Raw genomic sequence first — 19,132 nt, 5'->3', positions numbered from 1 at the left:
CCTGAAGAATGTGGCACTGCATTATAACCAGAATCTCACTGTGTAAACATCAGTAAATAGATACTTCCTAATCTAGCCACTGACAAATTGAGCTCAAGCGATATTTGGACTAAGAATTTAATTTCTTATTTTATGTTACAAATATTTATGTATAATAAACATTTATTCCTAAGAATGAGAAATAAAATTCTGGGAAGTTGGAAGTAGATTTCTATTTCTGGCTTTGGCACAGGGTGCTGAAGTATGTTTTCGAAACATGACAAGAATGCTGGCATTGTTTAAAACAAAAACATTTTTGGTTTCAAACGGCGTGGAACATAATGAATGTTTTTCACATAACGATCAGCAGACTGTCTGTGCCTACTGCTGCTCCAGACATTTGAACACACACACACACACACACACACACACACACACACACACACACACACACACACACACACACACACACACACACACACACACACACACACACACACACACACACACACACACACACACACACACACACACACACACACACACACACACACACACACACACACACACACACACACACACACACACACACACACACACACACACACACACACACACACACAATGCCAGTTTGTGCCCAACCAGTCTGCTGACTGAAGTGACCTACTAAGGTCTTTAATGATGGTGTGAGATCACTAGCCAGAAAGACAAAGCCTGTACGAGACTAAAGATCATGTTCAGTCAGCTGACTGGGCAAATGCAGCACATACCTCTTTTAGTGATCTTCTAGAATTACACCATTCTAGAACTTTGGGTTTGACCTGAAGCATTATATTTTTAGGACTTGAGTGTTGCACAAGATTGTATTGAAATTATTTATCAATTAGACTATGAGATATACATATACACAATATTTTATTATTAAAACATTAAACAGAATAAGAAATATAGATACTGTAATATCACTGTATTAAATAAAAATATTAAACAAAATAAGAAATATTACTATTATAATATATCATTGTCAGATTAAAAGAGACAGTAGGTCATTGTATGACGAGCTGCAATTTCCTCCACAAAGCTGCACCTAGATGATTCAGACTGATCACATTTCTCAGGACAATAAAAAGGTTTTAGCCTCCACATAGACTTGTTTGCTTAACAGCCCCACTACCTTGAACTTTGACCCTGCTCTATGGAGACAGATCAGACATTGCATTTGCAAAACATCTGGCTTTTATGATATGTTGCTATGGAGGTAACTTGCTGCTTTAACACACCCTCTTCCAAAGGGCCATTCCTTCTGAACCGGTCTAGATTTGGACAAGATCCGTCATAATGACTTCCACAAGTAAAACTTTTGAAATCAATGTTGAGCAAAGTAAAAGAACTGAGCAGACAACAGAAAACCCTTCTGACCCCCTTATGATTGTCCGGACCCACTGCGGTTAAATCTGAGAGGGTAAACAGGAAAACGCTGATCAAGAAGTACTTATCTAGATTCACAGGAACGCAGTCGTTTCATCTAGGGAGGATAATTTTGTTGCATTTTTTAAATAGTTGCTGTGTAATGAGTAATCAATCATAATACAGATTGTGGATTCCTGCCATGCATCACCTGCTCGACAGGAGCTTATTCATATATATTGCAATTATAATAACAGGGTCATCATCATTAACTAAAATTACTAAAAAAATGCGTTAATTGAAAAAGAGATTAAATAAAATATGAATATTAGATGAAAAACTCTAACTAAACAAAAACTAGAAACATTGCCTTGGCAGCTAACAGAAATACGTTTAGGTAGAAGCACTAAAAGTACTAATTGGAAATAAAAAAAAATTATAAATCAAATAAATCAAACCTAAATAATAATCCTATAATAATAATAATAATAATAATAATAATCATCATATGATACAAATAATCCTACTCAGGGCCATGCAATTTTTGTCCATATAATGAAAATCAAAAACATTTTATTGATAAAAAATACAGACATTTTTCCAAAATATCTTCTTTTGATGGTCACAAAAGAAAGAAAATCATACAGTTTTGGGGTTAATAAATCATGACAGGATTTTAAATTCTGCTTAAAATATCCCTTTATCTCGGCAGGTTTAGAAAGCAAGTAGTAACCTTAAACCGTGTCAAAGGCCTTCCTCAAACCAGTAGGAGACTGGTTACCAGCCAGCCAGTCCTTAAATCATTACCTGCCCTGCAATCCACAACCTGTTATTCCCTTGCTATCCTCCCTTACTGAACACTTAGCAATTACCTTGCAGTAAGTCTCAGCACTTTCGAGATGAGTCCCGTGGCCAGGCCGTTGACGCTGGTCTCGGACGGTGTCTTACACAGCGCCCCGTCCGATCGCCCAAGATTTGATTTCTGCTTCCTCCGCAGCTTTTTGCGGTAAAAGGCCCCGAGCAGCTCCATGGCGTCCTTCGCAGTCTCCCGATAAACTGAGATTAAACCGAGCGGCGGTTGGCAGGGTTTGGGAGGGTTGGTGGGGCGCAGCTTGACGACGCAAAGATCGTTAAAATGTAATTAAGCGTCATTAAAAATGACACGATAAGAGCTAGAATAAACATCCTGCCCTCGGCAGCACTGGGGACGCTCGGGACAAACGTATTTCAAAAACGAAGATAGAACGAGGACAAATGGGAGGAAAAAGCGTCCTTCATGAGATTGGATATTAAGTGTTGGAGTTGGATATAAGAAAGTCAGAAAATAGTAATATAACGCAACACGTAGACAGCTGGGAGCAAATGTGAACATATGATAGCATGCGTTCACAACATCAAACAAAGACGGCTCTTTGTGTGCATCTTCCTCTCTTCCTTTCTTTTTCTCCCTCTTCGTCATCATGATCATCCACGTGATCCCAGACAAGTCAACAAGCCCATCAGTGCCCAGAGGGCATTATGGGAACAGGAAGGCCACAGTTAGGGTGTGTCGCAGGGTTTCTTTCATGTGCTGGTGACAGCCATCTCCGGGCCTGCAGGGAATATGTGCAGGTGTAATAGCACAGGTGTCTTCACCTGTCCAGAAAATAAGGCCACTGGACGCGAGCAGCGCGTTGACATATTGCTCAGTTTTCGCTTGCGTGCACATCAGAAGAACCTGAGGTCTCTTTCACAAATACATCACAGAGTAATGACACCAGAGTACAATAACTGCGGATTTCTGTGGCATGCCATCGTTCCCAGGAGAGTCCCTTCTCGCCACACTCTCACAGTAACCTGACTCTTAGGGAATCCAAAGGGTCTGACCCACAAAAAAAACCCCAAAAAAACCATCTCTCTCGAGCCTTCTCGTCGCCTGCCCGGCTGGGCCAGACTGCAAAGGGTGTGTCCCGCTTCAGAAACCTTATCTGATCCCTGGGAACACGGCCCGTCAACTACACTAATCTGTTTGATCTGAGAGGAAACTGAAATTGGAGAGTTGGATTAGACTGGGATGGGGGTGTTTGTACGGCGGGGTTTGAAAGGAGAATGGAGATGGACGCTAAACACTGTCTGTCTGGTGTGGCTCTGATTGTTGCAATCACAGTGTGTGATGGAAATGGATATAGTTAGTGATAGAGCAGGTCACAGGCTGCATCCCAAATTGTTTCCTATTTAATACATTTTATAATGTAATTTAGCTGAATTTTCAGCATCATTACTCCAGTCTTCAGTGTCACATGATCCTTCAGAAATCATTCTAATATGATGCTCAAACTGGTTATTATCAATGTTGAAAACAGTTGTGCTGCTTAATAGTTTTGTGGAAACTGTGATACATTTTTTTCAGGATTCTTAAATGAATAGAAAGTTCAAAAGAGCAGCATTTATTTTTTAATTTGAAACGTCTGTCACTTTTGATCAATTTAATGCAATAATAATTACTTTTACTTACTGAGCCCAAACTTCTGAACAGTTCTGAACATATTGTTTGCACTTGCATGTGTTTGCAACATACACTGTAAAAAATTGCCAAGTATTTACAGGATTAAAGAGTATTATTTTAGAATAAATGACTGTAGTCAGAAAGTTACAGTGAAATTAATGCATGCTGGGTAATTTTCTTACAAATTACTGTTAATCAACAGCAGAATGATGCTGACATCACAGTTATTTACTGCTCTTGTTTTACTGTGAATTCACATTATAAAGTTGTCTTTAACCATGCCACTGTAAGACATTATATTGTTTAGTACTGTAATTGTTTTGAAGTCACCATAACGGTGATCAGTGTTCCCTTTGCTTGGGATCTTGGACCTTGTATATTCATATTCTGATCTTTCTGATTAACTCTAAACGAACTTTGTTTGGCCTTTACATTTGGATGCCATCTCAGGACATAAGCGAAGTAACTGTTTTCTTATATCTTCCATCAAGATGGAGAGAATAAAGAGAGGATCACGCTCAGACCCCACAGGAGACCACATTACTATCAAGAACCTTCAAACCGAGTATAGTATAGTTCTTTAGATGAACACGGTTCATCGGAATGAAGACATCCAGGGGGAGATGGGTTATGTTATTAATGCGTGTCACTGTGGGATTATGGGAAATCCTACCTCTGAGTGTGCGAATAACATTGGAATGTTCACAATCCAGGAACATGGATGAAAAACACACATGACAGATGAACTGCAAGTGAACTAGAAATTATTAACGTCCAAAAAGAAGACTCTTCTAAGATCCAATTACAGCATTATGGAGGATCCAAGCAAGTGAGAAAGTTAAGAGAGAGAATTTAGGATGCAGAGATTTGAATCGTTGCCCCAAGACACTTCAGACTCACTTCCTGTAAACATTCCATTAATATCTCAATGCACGTGTACGATAACACATACACATGTAAATAACTGCTCTAAAGTGTTGGGTGGGTCTAACACCATTGTCTTGGATTAATCTTTGTACATTCATTGTCTTTTACACAACAAATTTCTCAAATCCATCAAATTACCAATGAAAACGCCAATAACTGCTGCAGGGAAGGACCATCTAAACGTATAATTTGTGTCTTGTGTAGCATTACAATGTCTATGATATTCAGAGCCCACAGGTAAGTGTCCATCCAAAGCAAAGACTCAAACAAGGTAGGTTGAACATGAACATGGCAATTAAACAGACAAAATTCAAACATATTCAGTATCTGTTTACATGAGAGGGATGGGAATGATGGGAAATATTGTGCACGCTATCTGTCTTTGTGTGTGATCAGTGTGCCATCTGTCGGACCAGAGAAATCTACTTGATGCAAAATAAATGACCTTTTTTATGTATTTGAAATTACAGTACATTATATATTGTACTGTATAACCAAAGCATTTACAAAAAAAAAATTCTAACCCCAAACTTTTGAATGGTAGTTTATCTTATCTGATCAATCTTATGTCATTTATTTGATAAAAAAATAAAGTAAAAACAGTAATATTGTGAAATATTTTTAAAAATAATATAACAGTTTGAATAAATTTGAAAGACACATTTCTGATTATTATCAATATTGAAAACAGTTTTTTATATATATATATGTATATGTGTGTGTGTGTGTGTGTGTGTGTGTGTGTGTGTGTATGTGTGTGTGTGTGTGAATGTATGTATGTATGTATGTATGTATATATATATATATATATAAAAAGTTTTTAAAAAAGTTGCTTGTCCAGATTTTTTTATTTTTTATTCTGAAGCAATATTCTCATCAGTGTTCAATCAGCTTTGATATATTTAAATCTGCATATTGTAATATCTGCACCTTTAAAAGGGCACCCCCCTCCAAACAATCTTATTAAATGTATGCTTCATCTTTCATTTTTAATTCCTAAATTTGATCAATAAATTATTTATCATAATAAGACACTATAGGGCCGTTACCCTAGGTAGGGCTGATCAAATGAAATCATTTACACTGAAAAATGACTGAATTGTATTAAATAATGTTATGAGATTGTTTTAAATCTACAAATAAGAAACGTTGGAAAGAATTATACTTTTAAACATAACACTAAACCGCCAGTAGGTGGCGGCAGGCGGCCGTCTTAATGAGTGAGTCATTGATTAATTCATTCAAACGGCTGATTCATTCAAGAATGAGAAAGATGTTTATAAATGGGTCAGTGAATCTTTGACTCAACCGATTCGTTCAAAATGCTGAATCATTCAGTAATGAAACACGGTTGAGTGTTGCTGTGCGATGAGTTATAATTCTCCTGTGATCTTTGTTTGGAACTATTTTCGCTGCTGAAACAGAACAAAAACAGGCAATATTGCATCTAAAATGTAAATGACTTCAATTTGAACTGTTTATTGAACTATTGTAGGAAATCAATGTAACATTTTCAATCGTGATGGTATTCAGGAATACAGCACTCGTCGAGTGAGGTTACTTACCATATGTAAAAAAAAAAAAAAAAAATGTATAGGCAGTATGTTGTTAACTGAGTTCTGAGTTCAAAAGAACAGCATTTCTTTAAAAATATATTTTTTGTAACATTATAAATGTCTTTACTGTCACTTTTGATCAGTTTAAAGCATCCTTGCTCAATAAAAGTTTTAATTAAAAATTAATTAATTAAATAATTTAACTTTTGAATGGTAGAGTACTTCTGAAAATAATGTGAGTGATGCTTGGCAGTGCAAAAATTGCTACCATATGATTTGAGTCCCTTTTTTAATATCCGTTTTACCGTTTTAGCATGTCCACATCAAGCTCGTCAACATCATGTGACCTTTCCATTACAGCCTTATTCGGATGAAAGTGAGATTTCCGATCAGGTCGTCTCGCTATTTAAAGCATCTGTATAAAGTACTCCAGTTTTATTTACACACAGAAATAGAGGAAAAGAAGCAGAGAGAAACTAGTAAAAAGGATTCCTTCTGGCATGTGAGACAACAGCACAAGCTTGCCATAAAATGCACATAAATCCGCTTAAAAGCCTGTAAACAACCTGAGTAACAGTGGATTTAGAGTAAACGGAGAAGGGATGCAATGACAGTCACCCCTAACGTGACCGTCAAGGAAAACATAAACCCAAATCCACTTCAGCGCTTCCTTTTCCTGTAAGAGACATGTTTGTTTCCTGTTTCCCATAGATTAAAAAATAGAAGTGAGGTTTTGTTTCCCAGAAATGTTCACAAGTCTTTCATCTGGAGTCTGAGTCTAGTCTGAAGTCTTTATCACTGGAGTCTGAGTCTAGTCTGAAGTCTTTAATCACTGGAGTCTGAGTCTAGTCTGAAGTCTTTATCACTGGAGTCTGAGTCTAGTCTGAAGTCTTTTGTCACGAGTTCGAGTCTAGTCTGAAGTCTTTATCACTGGAGTCTGAGTCTAGTCTGAAGTCTTTATCACTGGAGTCTGAGTCAAGTCTGAAGTCTTTAATCACTGGAGTCTGAGTCTAGTCTGAAGTCTTTAATCACTGGAGTCTGAGTCTAGTCTGAAGTCTTTAATCACTGGAGTCTGAGTCTAGTCTGAAGTCTTTATCACTGGAGTCTGAGTCAAGTCTGAAGTCTTTATCAGTGGAGTCTGAGTCTAGTCTGAAGTCTTTATCACTGGAGTCTGAGTCTAGTCTGAAGTCTTTTGTCACGAGTCCGAGTCTAGTCTGAAGTCTTTTATCACTGGAGTCCGAGTCTAGTCTGAAGTCTTTTATCACTGGAGTCTGAGTCTAGTCTGAAGTCTTTAATCACTGGAGTCTGAGTCTAGTCTGAAGTCTTTAATCACTGGAGTCTGAGTCTAGTCTGAAGTCTTTTGTCACGAGTCCGAGTCTAGTCTGAAGTCTTTTATCACTGGAGTCTGAGTCTAGTCTGAAGTCTTTATCACTGGAGTCTGAGTCTAGTCTTAAGTCTTTAATCACTGGAGTCTGAGTCTAGTCTGAAGTCTTTATCACTGGAGTCTGAGTCTAGTCTGAAGTCTTTATCACTGGAGTCTGAGTCTAGTCTGAAGTCTTTTGTCACGAGTCCGAGTCTAGTCTGAAGTCTTTATCACTGGAGTCTGAGTCTAGTCTGAAGTCTTTATCACTGGAGTCTGAGTCTAGTCTGAAGTCTTTATCACTGGAGTCTGAGTCTAGTCTGAAGTCTTTTATCACAAGTCCGAGTCGAGTCTCGAGTCATTTCATGCCTTACAACAAAAAAATTATAATTATAAACTCAAATATCCTGTTATTTGTATTATATAGACAAAATATATCCTTCTATTATCTGTTTTGTTTGGGAATCCTAAGATTTAGATTTACTTTATAATACATTACAATGTATAAAACAATTGTCCTGGCAACAAGACAAGTAGGCCTAGGTAATTTCAATACAATCGCTAAGTGGACGCAAGATGGCACCAGTTGCGGTTTGTATACAGTAGTTTGTTATATAGCGGCGTTGTTATTGACAACAGTCATTATCTGAAAATATCAAACCTCTGAATGTTTTAAGTCAATAAAAAACTGTACGCATGCTGATTGCGATATGTTAAGATATGCGCTTTAAGTAATAAATGGATTAACATCCTTCTATCTCCTCTCTCTATAGAAATACATTAAGAGAGAGAAAAGCTGCGAAAAGATCGATAAAAGTAAAACATAGTGCTATAGAGAATACGATTCACTCCGCGTTGCATTTCGGGAAGGCGCCACCATCTTGGCAGGATACACTATCCGTTGCCATGGTTACTTCAACAGTGAGACAGAAAGAAATAGCGGCAGAGAGAGAGCAGCTTGATATTCGTTTGCATTTTGAGATACGGCGGTTTCTTGGTAATAAATGGAGAAGGAGGAAGCGAAAGGAAAGGGGCTCTATCGGGAGAGGCTAAATTACAACAGCAGGCAGCGTTATTTAGAGAAACTAAATTAATTATTATGTTTAATGTTTATAATATGTATATTATGTATTTTAACAGTGTTGTTCTATAAAACCATATGATTACTTGCTTTTGATATTTTATTTGAACCAATCATTATTGCCTCATTGTTATTATACATGTATTTTAAGTCAATTTAAGCCTTTTAAAGGCTTGGGTCCATTTCTATTACCCAAAAAATTTGTTAAAAAGATTATTCAGATTAATCGATTAATTGACAAAATAATCGAACAATTACTTGATTACCAAAATAATCGACCAATTACTCGATTACCAAAATAATCGTTAGTTTCAGCAAGTGTCCAAGTAAATATTACTCATTAAAATTTTTTTTTTTTTTTTTTTTACCAAAATAAATATGAAAATATGGAATTAAACTAAATTCAAACTATTAATAAAACACTGGTGCAGATGCAATCTGGCATGCCGAATACAAAGATATTTAACTTCACACCTGTTTTTGATGCGTAGTTTCACTCCTCCGCTGCATCTGTTGTCTCTGGAAGGACTGAGAGGACGCCGGTCAGAACAGCAAGGGCCTGGACAACACTCTCTACAAACACAAACAGAAGTTTAGGTTAGAAATTCACTCTTTATAAAATCGCAGACAATTAAAGTGCTTGCATCGTGGAAAACAGAACAGCTTTTTTCCAAATAAAACAAAACATGATCAAATGTCCGTAACTAATCAAAACGTCCTGCTCAGTTCAGCCAGCCCAGAACATCTTTAAACTTGTTCAAAGATTGTCATGATTATGACATCACAACCATGAGCTCATTAAGTTAAAAACCGGTCAACAAAAAGTGTGTCAAGACGCCTGCATCGTATGTGAATGCTCCCTAAGAAATGCATGCGATGGACATGACTAAACAGGGCTTGACTAGTTGAATGTGAAAATATGTAATTTTGCACATCCCTAGTCTAGACAGTATGCGCTCATTGGTTACTTTGTAGATGATGCGCGTCTGTATGTCTTTAGATTATGTATTTTTGGAATTTGGAGAATCAATGTTGGTCAGAGAGTGAGAACTCATTTAAAAGTCCACGTGAGTGTATTGTGTGCACGTTTGGGATTGACTCAGTTCAAAAGATGTGTTGTAGTGGCCGTATTTGACAAAGGAGGCACCGGCCGGTCCATTCACCACATGCTCACATGGATGTCATACACAGAGAGTTTCTATTAACCTGAAGGACAGGATATAGTGAAGCCAAGCCTACTGCACACTGCTATGAAGTAAAAGCATTATACATACAACTCATATTAGTTTTATTTCATATACATGTAAACGCATTTATATTTATCATGATAGAGAGAGATATCATCTCCTTTCTTCTTCTTATTGTCACTATGTTTCTATCCACCTATTTTTATGCACATTTTGGGATATCATATAAAAAAAAGTGATAGATGGAAATGCCAAGATGCACATAAAAAACGTATGCGCTTAATTGAGACGGACACATTTTTTATATGATAAGAAGACCTGCACATACATTGCTATGGAAACATTTATCGAATCAATCTCTCGATGCACAACAAAAAACTCTATTATTTAGCCCTGTTCGGACGGGACTAGTTTAACATGGAGAGGTGGGGTAAAGTAATTATTACCAGAGCTTCTCTGTGATTTTAGTCCCGTCCGAAATGTGCCATCTCAGTAATCATTACAGACAATGTCAGTACAGATTACGGCAACTTTTACCTTCAGCAAAAAGGTCCGGAAAAATTACCTCATGTAATACTAATCCCGTGGGAATTGACCCGCTGTTAATATGTGCGTAAATATTTCACTGCGTAACCGGCTTTATTCACAAATGTATTAAGCGATATTCCAATTTTGCGCACAAGTTAAATTCAAGCTACTGTTAAAAACAGTTATGCTGCTTATTGTTGTGGAAAATAATAAAACAATTTCAGGATTCTTTGATGAACAGAAATGTCAAAAGAACAGCATTGGATTCCCTTTTTTATTATTCATTTATTTATTATTATTATAATATTTTTTTTAATGGGTGTGAATGTTCCTTTATGGCTCTCGTGTTGGGATGGGAGGGTGTTTATTTTCTCTCTCTTTTTTTTCTTCTTCATGAAAACCTTCCACTGTAAATAATAATAAAAAGAGGTTCACACACACAAAAAAAGAACAGCGTTTATTAGAAATAGAAATCTTTTGTAACATTATAAGTTTTACTGTCGCTTCTGATTAATTTAATGCATCCTTGCTGAATAAAAGTATTAATCTCTTTCAAAATAGAACAAAACAAATCTAACCCCTTATTTTATTGTTTTTATAAACTGAATGTTTATTCGTTGTAGAAAAAAATATAACAAAGCATTTCGTGTGGCAAGTGCTTAGAGACTATTTCATACGCTGCAACTACAAGAGCTTAGACAGCAAAACAGCAGCCCTCCCATCTCACTGAGGAATGGTGCGAGAGAAACGCATGTAATGTTGACACAGCATTCCTATAGTTAGGGACTGTGTCATCACTCCCTTTTTAAAGGCTTTTTGAAAGGTTTAACACACAGCTAATAAAAGACAACACAAAGACACTCCAAACAAACCCAGCATAAACGTTCACTTAAAGAGACTAAGAGTCTAAAAACAAAAATTCTCACCCTCACGTCATTCCAAAACCAGTATGACTTTCTTTCTTTCCAGCATTGGACATGAAAAAAAAATAATAATTTTTAATATGATTGATTGTGTGAATAGAGCAGCTTTGACATGAGCGTGAGAAAATGCTATCCCTTTAAAAGTGAACAGCATTCACATACCTGTTTTAAATGTTCTTTCTTTTTTAAAGCTTGATTTATCGCTCAGGGTGTGTTTGGCCCCGACTGCTGCAAGTATGCATTGGCTCGGAGTCGTTTCAGAAAACACATTCTAATTGTATCTCTATTAATCACTTCAAGTGGCCTGTGAAATGTACGGACATTTATTGGAGCGCCGAGTCTTGATATATCATCTCTGATCAACACATTAACAATCCATGATTTAGATCCCAGCGTCTGCATCTCTAAACTCCTCTGCTCAAAATGCCCCAGCATTCCTTGCATACCTGCCCCCTGGAGGACCTTAGTGATCACCATAGAGACGTGACCACCATGCAACTTCCTGTAAACCCACAATGCTGCTCAGAGATACACCTACGTTCAAAAGCCGCTCAAGGGTGCATTACAATTCGTCTGAACTTTCTATTCATCAAACAAATATGTAGGGGACCATACATAATCACATTTGAGGATGGGCTCTTTTGATTTTTGGACAGCAAGGGTCAAATTTCGTCATGAGTGTTGATTTTTGCTAGATATCTTTTAAATAAATGGCTGTTTTGAACTTCATACAAAGGAAAAGTACTCTCACTGACCAGTGAAAACACGGAGGAGTTCAAATTCCACATGGCTGTTGTTGTCTGTGTGTGTGTGTGTAAATATTCCATGCCACCCACACGCTTGACCCTTTCCTCACAGATCTGACCTCTTCCCTTGTTTATATGCGTCTCGAGTGAAACGCACCCAACCACAACATCAATCAGCCACGCAATAATAAACGCTGAGTACAGCCGAACTCTTCGCAGAGCACAAGATGAACAAGCGCGTTACTGAACAGAGACGGTCGCTTAGAGGGGGTCGAAGAAGACCACCAGCGCTCGTCCCACCCTGATCTATCATAAGACTGGAAGATCGGAGGTACTTAAAAAGTCCCCAAAAAAACGTTTTCATATTGTTATTCGGGTGAAACTTAGACTTTTTCCACATTTTCTCCACTGATTTTTGTAGAGAACTACATGGAATTCTGCAGAATATATTTAAACATGGTAAACGGAGGCAAAATGCAATGCTTATATTTATATCTGAACATTTTAGCAATTAAAATGCAATTGTAATGGGAATAGTCTGAGCATCAGATATACTGCACATCTGCAGGTGCTTATACATGTATATGTTTATATATCTCACACACACACACATACAATGATGCATGTACACATTGATGCATATATATATCAAATAACAAGTCAAATTAACTCCATAGACCTTATGTAGCTCCGCCCCTTTTCAGTCTTTTTATATTTTCACTGCAATCTTATTCCATTTATGAATGAACGGCTCGTTTTAAAATCTTCCCGGTCTACTGACATTTGTATAATGTTAATCAGGTTTTTTCCACAAAAATATTACTAAATGCATTTTCAACATGCTCATTAGAAAGTGTTCTGAATGCATTAACCATATAAAGCAAGGGGACGTTCCCTTTAAAACATGCCGTTCTCCTTGAACACACCCTTCACATGCATTTACAGATTCTGTGAAAGTGTTAAAGCTAAACCAGCTTGACCCGCTGCAGGAATGCCATCAACGGCCAAGAGAACGAATGCCTAGAGAACGAACAAAGAAATGAAAGAATTTGTTTTGACAGACGTCACTTCATCACGTGAAGAAAAAAGAATGACAGAAGAGTCAAATATGATTACTTTGTTTACTTTAATAATGCTGGTATTTACATGTGCAACTAAAAATCTGATATTAGTGCTTCTCAGGTTATTTGCTCTTGTGTATTATATCTCTTCTCCCTAAACAATACAAAGATGAAGAGCTGTGCAATCAATATAATCTGAAAGCTTATGCAAAACAGTGTCTAGCATAATGTTATTTTTTAGTTTTACATGAGACAGCCAACCAGAATAACCTAGCAACTGCATAGCGACACGATAAACAAATCTTGCATTGTGGTGGCAACCCGTGCACAGCATGAACCATTGGGTCTCATTCACCATAAAAAGTGTTGAAAATTTACAGTGGATTCACAAAAAGTTTGTGCAAACATGAATTTGTTCTCATCATCATTCAAATTTGAATCCAAATTATTCCAAAAAACTATGAAGAAAGATGCAGAATTATGTCTATGTCAGAGAATTACTGTAGGGTCAACTAGTTATTAAATTCCTAGAAATTGAATAATATGTATTAATCAGCAATTTATAATAATAATAATAATTATTATTATGATAAAATAATCTACTAATTATAATAGAATATTCAAACTACTTCAAACTTTCTGGTCAGGTTTTCTCAAGCCAGCATAAAAGTTGGATCATAATACGCTGCAATTAATATAATTATATTTATCAGGTATATAAACTATCCCAGTGTTACTGTATGGTCACTTAGGTATTCAAAATTGTTTTTTTTCAATTAAATTTATTTGAATTAGCTTTAAATTGTCTCCTAATTTTAAGTGCAAATTCATGCATGAAAATGTTTATGCAAAAGTTTTATGCATGGTTAGCGAAAGAGAACAATTTTCATCAGAAAATATGAACATCTTGTTTGAATCTTCAGAGCATCGTTTCAGTTCATCTCCCCTGCATGCCTGCCCTCGGTCACCGAACACAACCCCCGAATGAAAGAAAAAACCAGGAACCCGATATCAGCGGAGAACAGGAAGAGACAAAATACTCTGGCAGAGGAAGAGAACAAAGGGATACAGATGAAAAATAAGAGATGATAAAAAACAACAGGAGCTTTACATGGAATATTCACTTTGGGGATTAAGCGCTCTTTACACTTTGAAGCCACACCAGAAGTTCAACAAAGCTTTGCAAATAAATTAAGTGACAACCAAACACGCTGACCTTTAGTGACTCCCTCTAAAAAACAAACACGGTAACCTGACTGCATTCTGGATGAACACCTCTTTCCTTTATCTCTTCTCTTTATCCTGCATTGGCTCCATCTTCTAGCCTTTCTCTTGCTGTGTTTACAGCAGCTTAAAAACAACGTAAAATCATAAAAACAATTCTCATTCCTACATGCCAGACAGTATTAACTTGTGCTTTTCGGAGTATCGTGCCGTTCATTATGCAGTGTTTTTGCGTTCTCTCGTCTATGGACAATAAACCTCATGAATTTTGGATCTAGATGCAGGTGGAAAACACATCGTTCCAGACGAGTCAAACAAACGTGCACAGCAATAATCTACCTTACGCTGCTCCAAACACAGTCATATGTTAATTAAAGCATCAGTCCGTAACCTTTTTGGTGTTCAAAATGTATATGATAAGCGAGCACATCATGAATCCATTTTCCAAACGGTGTTTTTGTCTTATCAATCAAGCTACCCCTTTGAAAACATAGTTAGCTACACAATAAATAAACAGCTACTACAGTTAATAAAAAACAACACTCCTTAAAAAGGCACAATATGTAAAAAATTGTTGGAATAAAATATCAAAAACCCCCCAACATTATACTTACATTATCCCAAATGTTTCCAACAAAGTTTAAAATCCAGAAAAATCCCAAAATGTTATCCAGTGTAACGGCCTGTGTCCTTGTGTCGCCTGTCAGTGACATCATCCCCGCGTTACCCTCGACTTCCGGTTTTACTTCCATAGAAACCAAATACGCGTTAATATATAGTGTTTTATCAGATAGGTGAGCAAATGTTGTGGCAAGCTTTATGCGTGCATTTGAGCACTAATTAGGCTATGTGTTATATATATATATATATATATATATATAGGCAATTAAAGGCCCATTACTATGATTTATTGCTTATTAATGTACATGCACGATTAGTCGACTAATCGATTAAATGAACGACCACTAGTCGACTAGAAAAATCTTTAGTCGAGGGCGATATTTCAAATATTGATTTTCTAGTGTTACATTTCTTTAACTTATGCAGTACTGCTTGAAGTCAATGACATGTTAGAGTGTTATTGATCACACATTGATCACAATAAGCCGCGGAAAAGGACTCAATGTGGTGCTCGAGTTACATGCAATCCCAATTTCACTACTCGTTCAGTTCATTGCACTTGCACGATCAAATACACACACAATTGTCAAAATGCACATCGCGTGGAGCATTCATGTAAACACAGTCTGTTATGTCCTACGCGAAAGTAAACAGGAGAAAATCGAGTGTGTAACAGTAAATTAGATCCATGCATTCATTCTGAAAGGGACAGCATCCTCATAAACTGCTGCCGTCTGTTTCATTAATGTTCATCTAAAATAAAAATAAATCACTTTTTTATCTTTAATATGAATCAATTTATAATTAATTCATACAGTGAAGACTATATAGTGTTTAATTTACATTTGATTATTCAATTTCTGTATTTCTTAATGTTAAACAAGCCTATAGGCTACTGTACCTGAAAAACTTAGTTTATTTAATTAGTAAAAAAATTTCTATTTTATTTGTCCTATTGTTTGTAATTTGCTTCTTTATTCCTATTTTTAATAAAAAAATAAAAATAAAATTGCCTGCCTTGATTTATTACAGAAGGCTGCCAGTCATGTGTGTAATGATTGCAGTCAGCTCAAAAATAATATTGGGTTGACTAATATGGGAAGAAAAATTAAATAAGGTTCACATTTAATTCAGTGGGATTTTTTACTTCAAGACCAATTAAACTGTCTACCACAGTCAAATAGGAAAAGTAACACAAAACAGTAAACTAGAATCAAATCAATGCATATATCGAATCGAAATTTTATTTAAAATCGAGAATCGATTTTTAATCGAATCGTGACCTCAAGAATCGAATTGTGAGGTACCAAAAGATTCCCACCCCTTAATGTGAATTTAAGTGATCAAACAAAACTATAACAAAATTCAAGTTCAGGGAAGAAGGAGGTGGGAACCGGTAAACTTAACTTTAATCGTAAAACAAAAATAAACAACAAAATGAAAGGATTGGTAGTGGCCAACTGTTACGGTTTTGAAACAGCGACCTCTAGCGGCAAAACTTACATACTGTGCCTTTAAAAGGATGATAAATATTACTTTTTAAAAAGAATAAAAGAGATCAGATTATATAAATGTATCTAAGCAGTATTTATCAAACACAAAAGCAATGAGAATTACGTCTGATGATAACTTGAATTCATGAATTTTGCAACATTAACACTGTTATTGATCTGAACTGAAACAACATTGAACTAAATTGAACTGAATAATGACAACATTAACACTCCTGTTTAACGTGACGGTGCTTTTAAAACAATCTGTATTGTATACAGTACTGTATAAATAAATAAATAAGTGCCTTTTACCTTACCAAACACAACCATTAAACCTAGAAACTGAGCTGAAAACACTGTGACGAACAGCAGCATTTCATTTTTATATCAGTAAATCATTTTTCGCAGTCTATTCAACACAAACTCAACACAGACAAGCCTTTCATTTGCATATGAAAACAGGGAGTTTATATGCAATTCTATGCAAAACAAAACGACTTTCTCACAGTAACCAAACTCAGAGCCATCACACCATGATCTCATTCATATGCAATATTAGTGATCTGTTAAATATTCAACCAAAAACACAACTGGAAGCTTCACTAGTTCAACAAATTGTGGGCTAGTTGATATATAACATGCAGATGAACTTTTGTTTCGCAAGATCAAGGTTAAACTTAAGGAAACTGCATATTTTTTAGATGCTGTAACCGGTGTCTTTTGACAGCTCACTTAATATTCATACAAAGTGACTAACAGAATTAATAAGGTCATAAAAACGGCATGCATAGTAATTAGAAAAATGTGGTTTTAAACAGGTTTCGATTGAGTCACTGCTGTCGCTTGCCAGCTACCCATTTATATAATGATATATAAGTGTAGAGTGATTTATACCAAACAAAGACACATTGTTAGACACAGCAGGGAGATTATATAAACACAGAGATTATAGAAACGCAACTTCTACCTGTTTTAAATGCATGTATGTGAATGGGATTACAGTACCTGTCACGCTGATGAAGTGTCTGTCTGAGCACAGACCTAAACAAACCTGCAGTCAAACATCCAGAGCAACAGGAAATAAATCCCAACTTCACTCACTGAGGTTTAAAAGAGACTGAATCCACATACTGCACACGGACTCACACTAGCAAGGGAAGAACAACATCTCTCTGTTGCTCGCTCTCAAACACGGGTGACACATCAGAGGCAAAACACTGCGTCCTCTCGGCCAATCAGAGGAGCCGCAGGGTGATGTCACAGAGCAGGTTCCTCTCGTCCTGCCTTCAGGCTAACTCTCTCTCTCTCTCACTTTTCCTCATTCAAGCTCAAGCTCATGGGCATTTAAATATTTTTACCTGTGGTGACTCAACCAGTTGCACATCTGAGTTCATGTCCTCATTTTCACCTTCCATCACAGTTTATATTATACATGTTATGCATTTTGGCCGTTCATTTACACGACAACTGTGTTTTGTGGACCTGCAAATGCAAACTGCAATTTTGAAAACAGGTTTCCAAGTGCAAGCTATCGCCTCTGTGTAAACTACAAAAATGTGGATTAGTGAAAACAGTGACATCATGCACATGTGTAAAACGTGTTCAGTCCATAGGCATGCGCAACCAAAACAACAATGGTGGTCTAGAGGACTGTGTTTGTGCTGCTCAATATACTGTTAATTAACGCTTCTCCAGCAAAGTGTAGATTTACTGCATCACTAATCTAACATCACCAACTAATTCGAATTCAGACCTCGGCAACTACTGGCCTGGCATACAGGGGTTTTAGTTGTTTTCGTTGTAATAATACAGTATTTTTGATCAAATAAATGCAGCAATGATGAGTATAAGAGACTTCCTTTCAAAAAGAATAGTGGCACCTGCCTGTCCTTTCATATATATATATATAAAAGGGCAGGTGGGTGGCAATATCAGGAAAGGCTCTTGAATTGCTCTAACAGGTGGGATAAAGGAAAACCCGTCCTATTCCACACCTGTTTTGACTCCTGCGCCTTGCATCTGTGTGTGGTGAGCTGACCGTCGCCATAGAAACATACAAACCTTGACCACCACAAAGCATTCAGTCCAAACGAGGGGGTGTTACCGGCTACAAATGTGCTTGTATGTGGGTGGAGGAGGGTGTTCACATCACAGATGCGAGTAAAACGCAATAAACAGCATCTGGGCTTGTTAGCTAGAAAAGCTCAAATTAAAGACTGAGATGTTTGCATCAGATGCCGCAGTAATGTGACTCTGACAACATGACCTATTAAGACACTTTCCAGCATCATGCATACGTTTTCCCTCGCTGAAAGCAAAATGCTGTGTGAAGCAACAGAACTACAGCCGATAAGAACATATTTAATGATAGACAGACAGACAGACAGACAGATAGACAGATAGATAGATAGATAGATAGATAGATAGATAGATAGATAGATAGATAGATAAAACAAACAGCCAATGCCTTGTGCAAACCCACAACCATTGGGCTCAATTTGAGTTTTTCTCCATCTCTCTTTCTATTTCTCACTGTTTCTGACAGTCTCATCAA

The 19,132-nt window shown here is 36.7% G+C and overlaps 1 protein-coding gene and 1 long non-coding RNA gene across 5 annotated transcripts in view; both read right to left on the bottom strand.

The window, feature by feature from the left end:
- Nucleotides 1–19,132, bottom strand: part of shroom3 (shroom family member 3) — a 62,481-nt gene that overhangs the window by 16,121 nt on the left and 27,228 nt on the right. For 2 of the 4 annotated variants that reach the window (XM_082140006.1, XM_082140008.1), the window contains one exon: nucleotides 9,270–9,368. In XM_082140006.1, the coding sequence (XP_081996132.1) occupies nucleotides 9,270–9,368 (99 nt within the window). Of the gene's footprint in view, nucleotides 1–2,258; nucleotides 3,686–9,269; nucleotides 9,369–17,583; nucleotides 18,098–19,132 lie in introns of those variants that run through there. The other 2 variants (XM_082140009.1, XM_082140007.1) reach the window with 2 other exon arrangements.
- On the bottom strand, nucleotides 14,022–15,853 carry LOC309476919. Its single transcript, XR_014198416.1, has 2 exons — nucleotides 15,645–15,853; nucleotides 14,022–15,437 (listed from the first exon to the last, which is right to left on the bottom strand). It is a non-coding gene; the product is annotated as an uncharacterized lncRNA (long non-coding RNA).

This window comes from Leuciscus leuciscus (genome assembly GCF_965113295.1).
Source record: "Leuciscus leuciscus genome assembly, chromosome: 16".
NCBI lineage: Eukaryota > Metazoa > Chordata > Actinopteri > Cypriniformes > Leuciscidae > Leuciscus > Leuciscus leuciscus.
The sequence above is the reverse complement of the archived record's forward strand: the minus strand, read 5'-3'. Positions and strand labels throughout refer to the sequence as shown.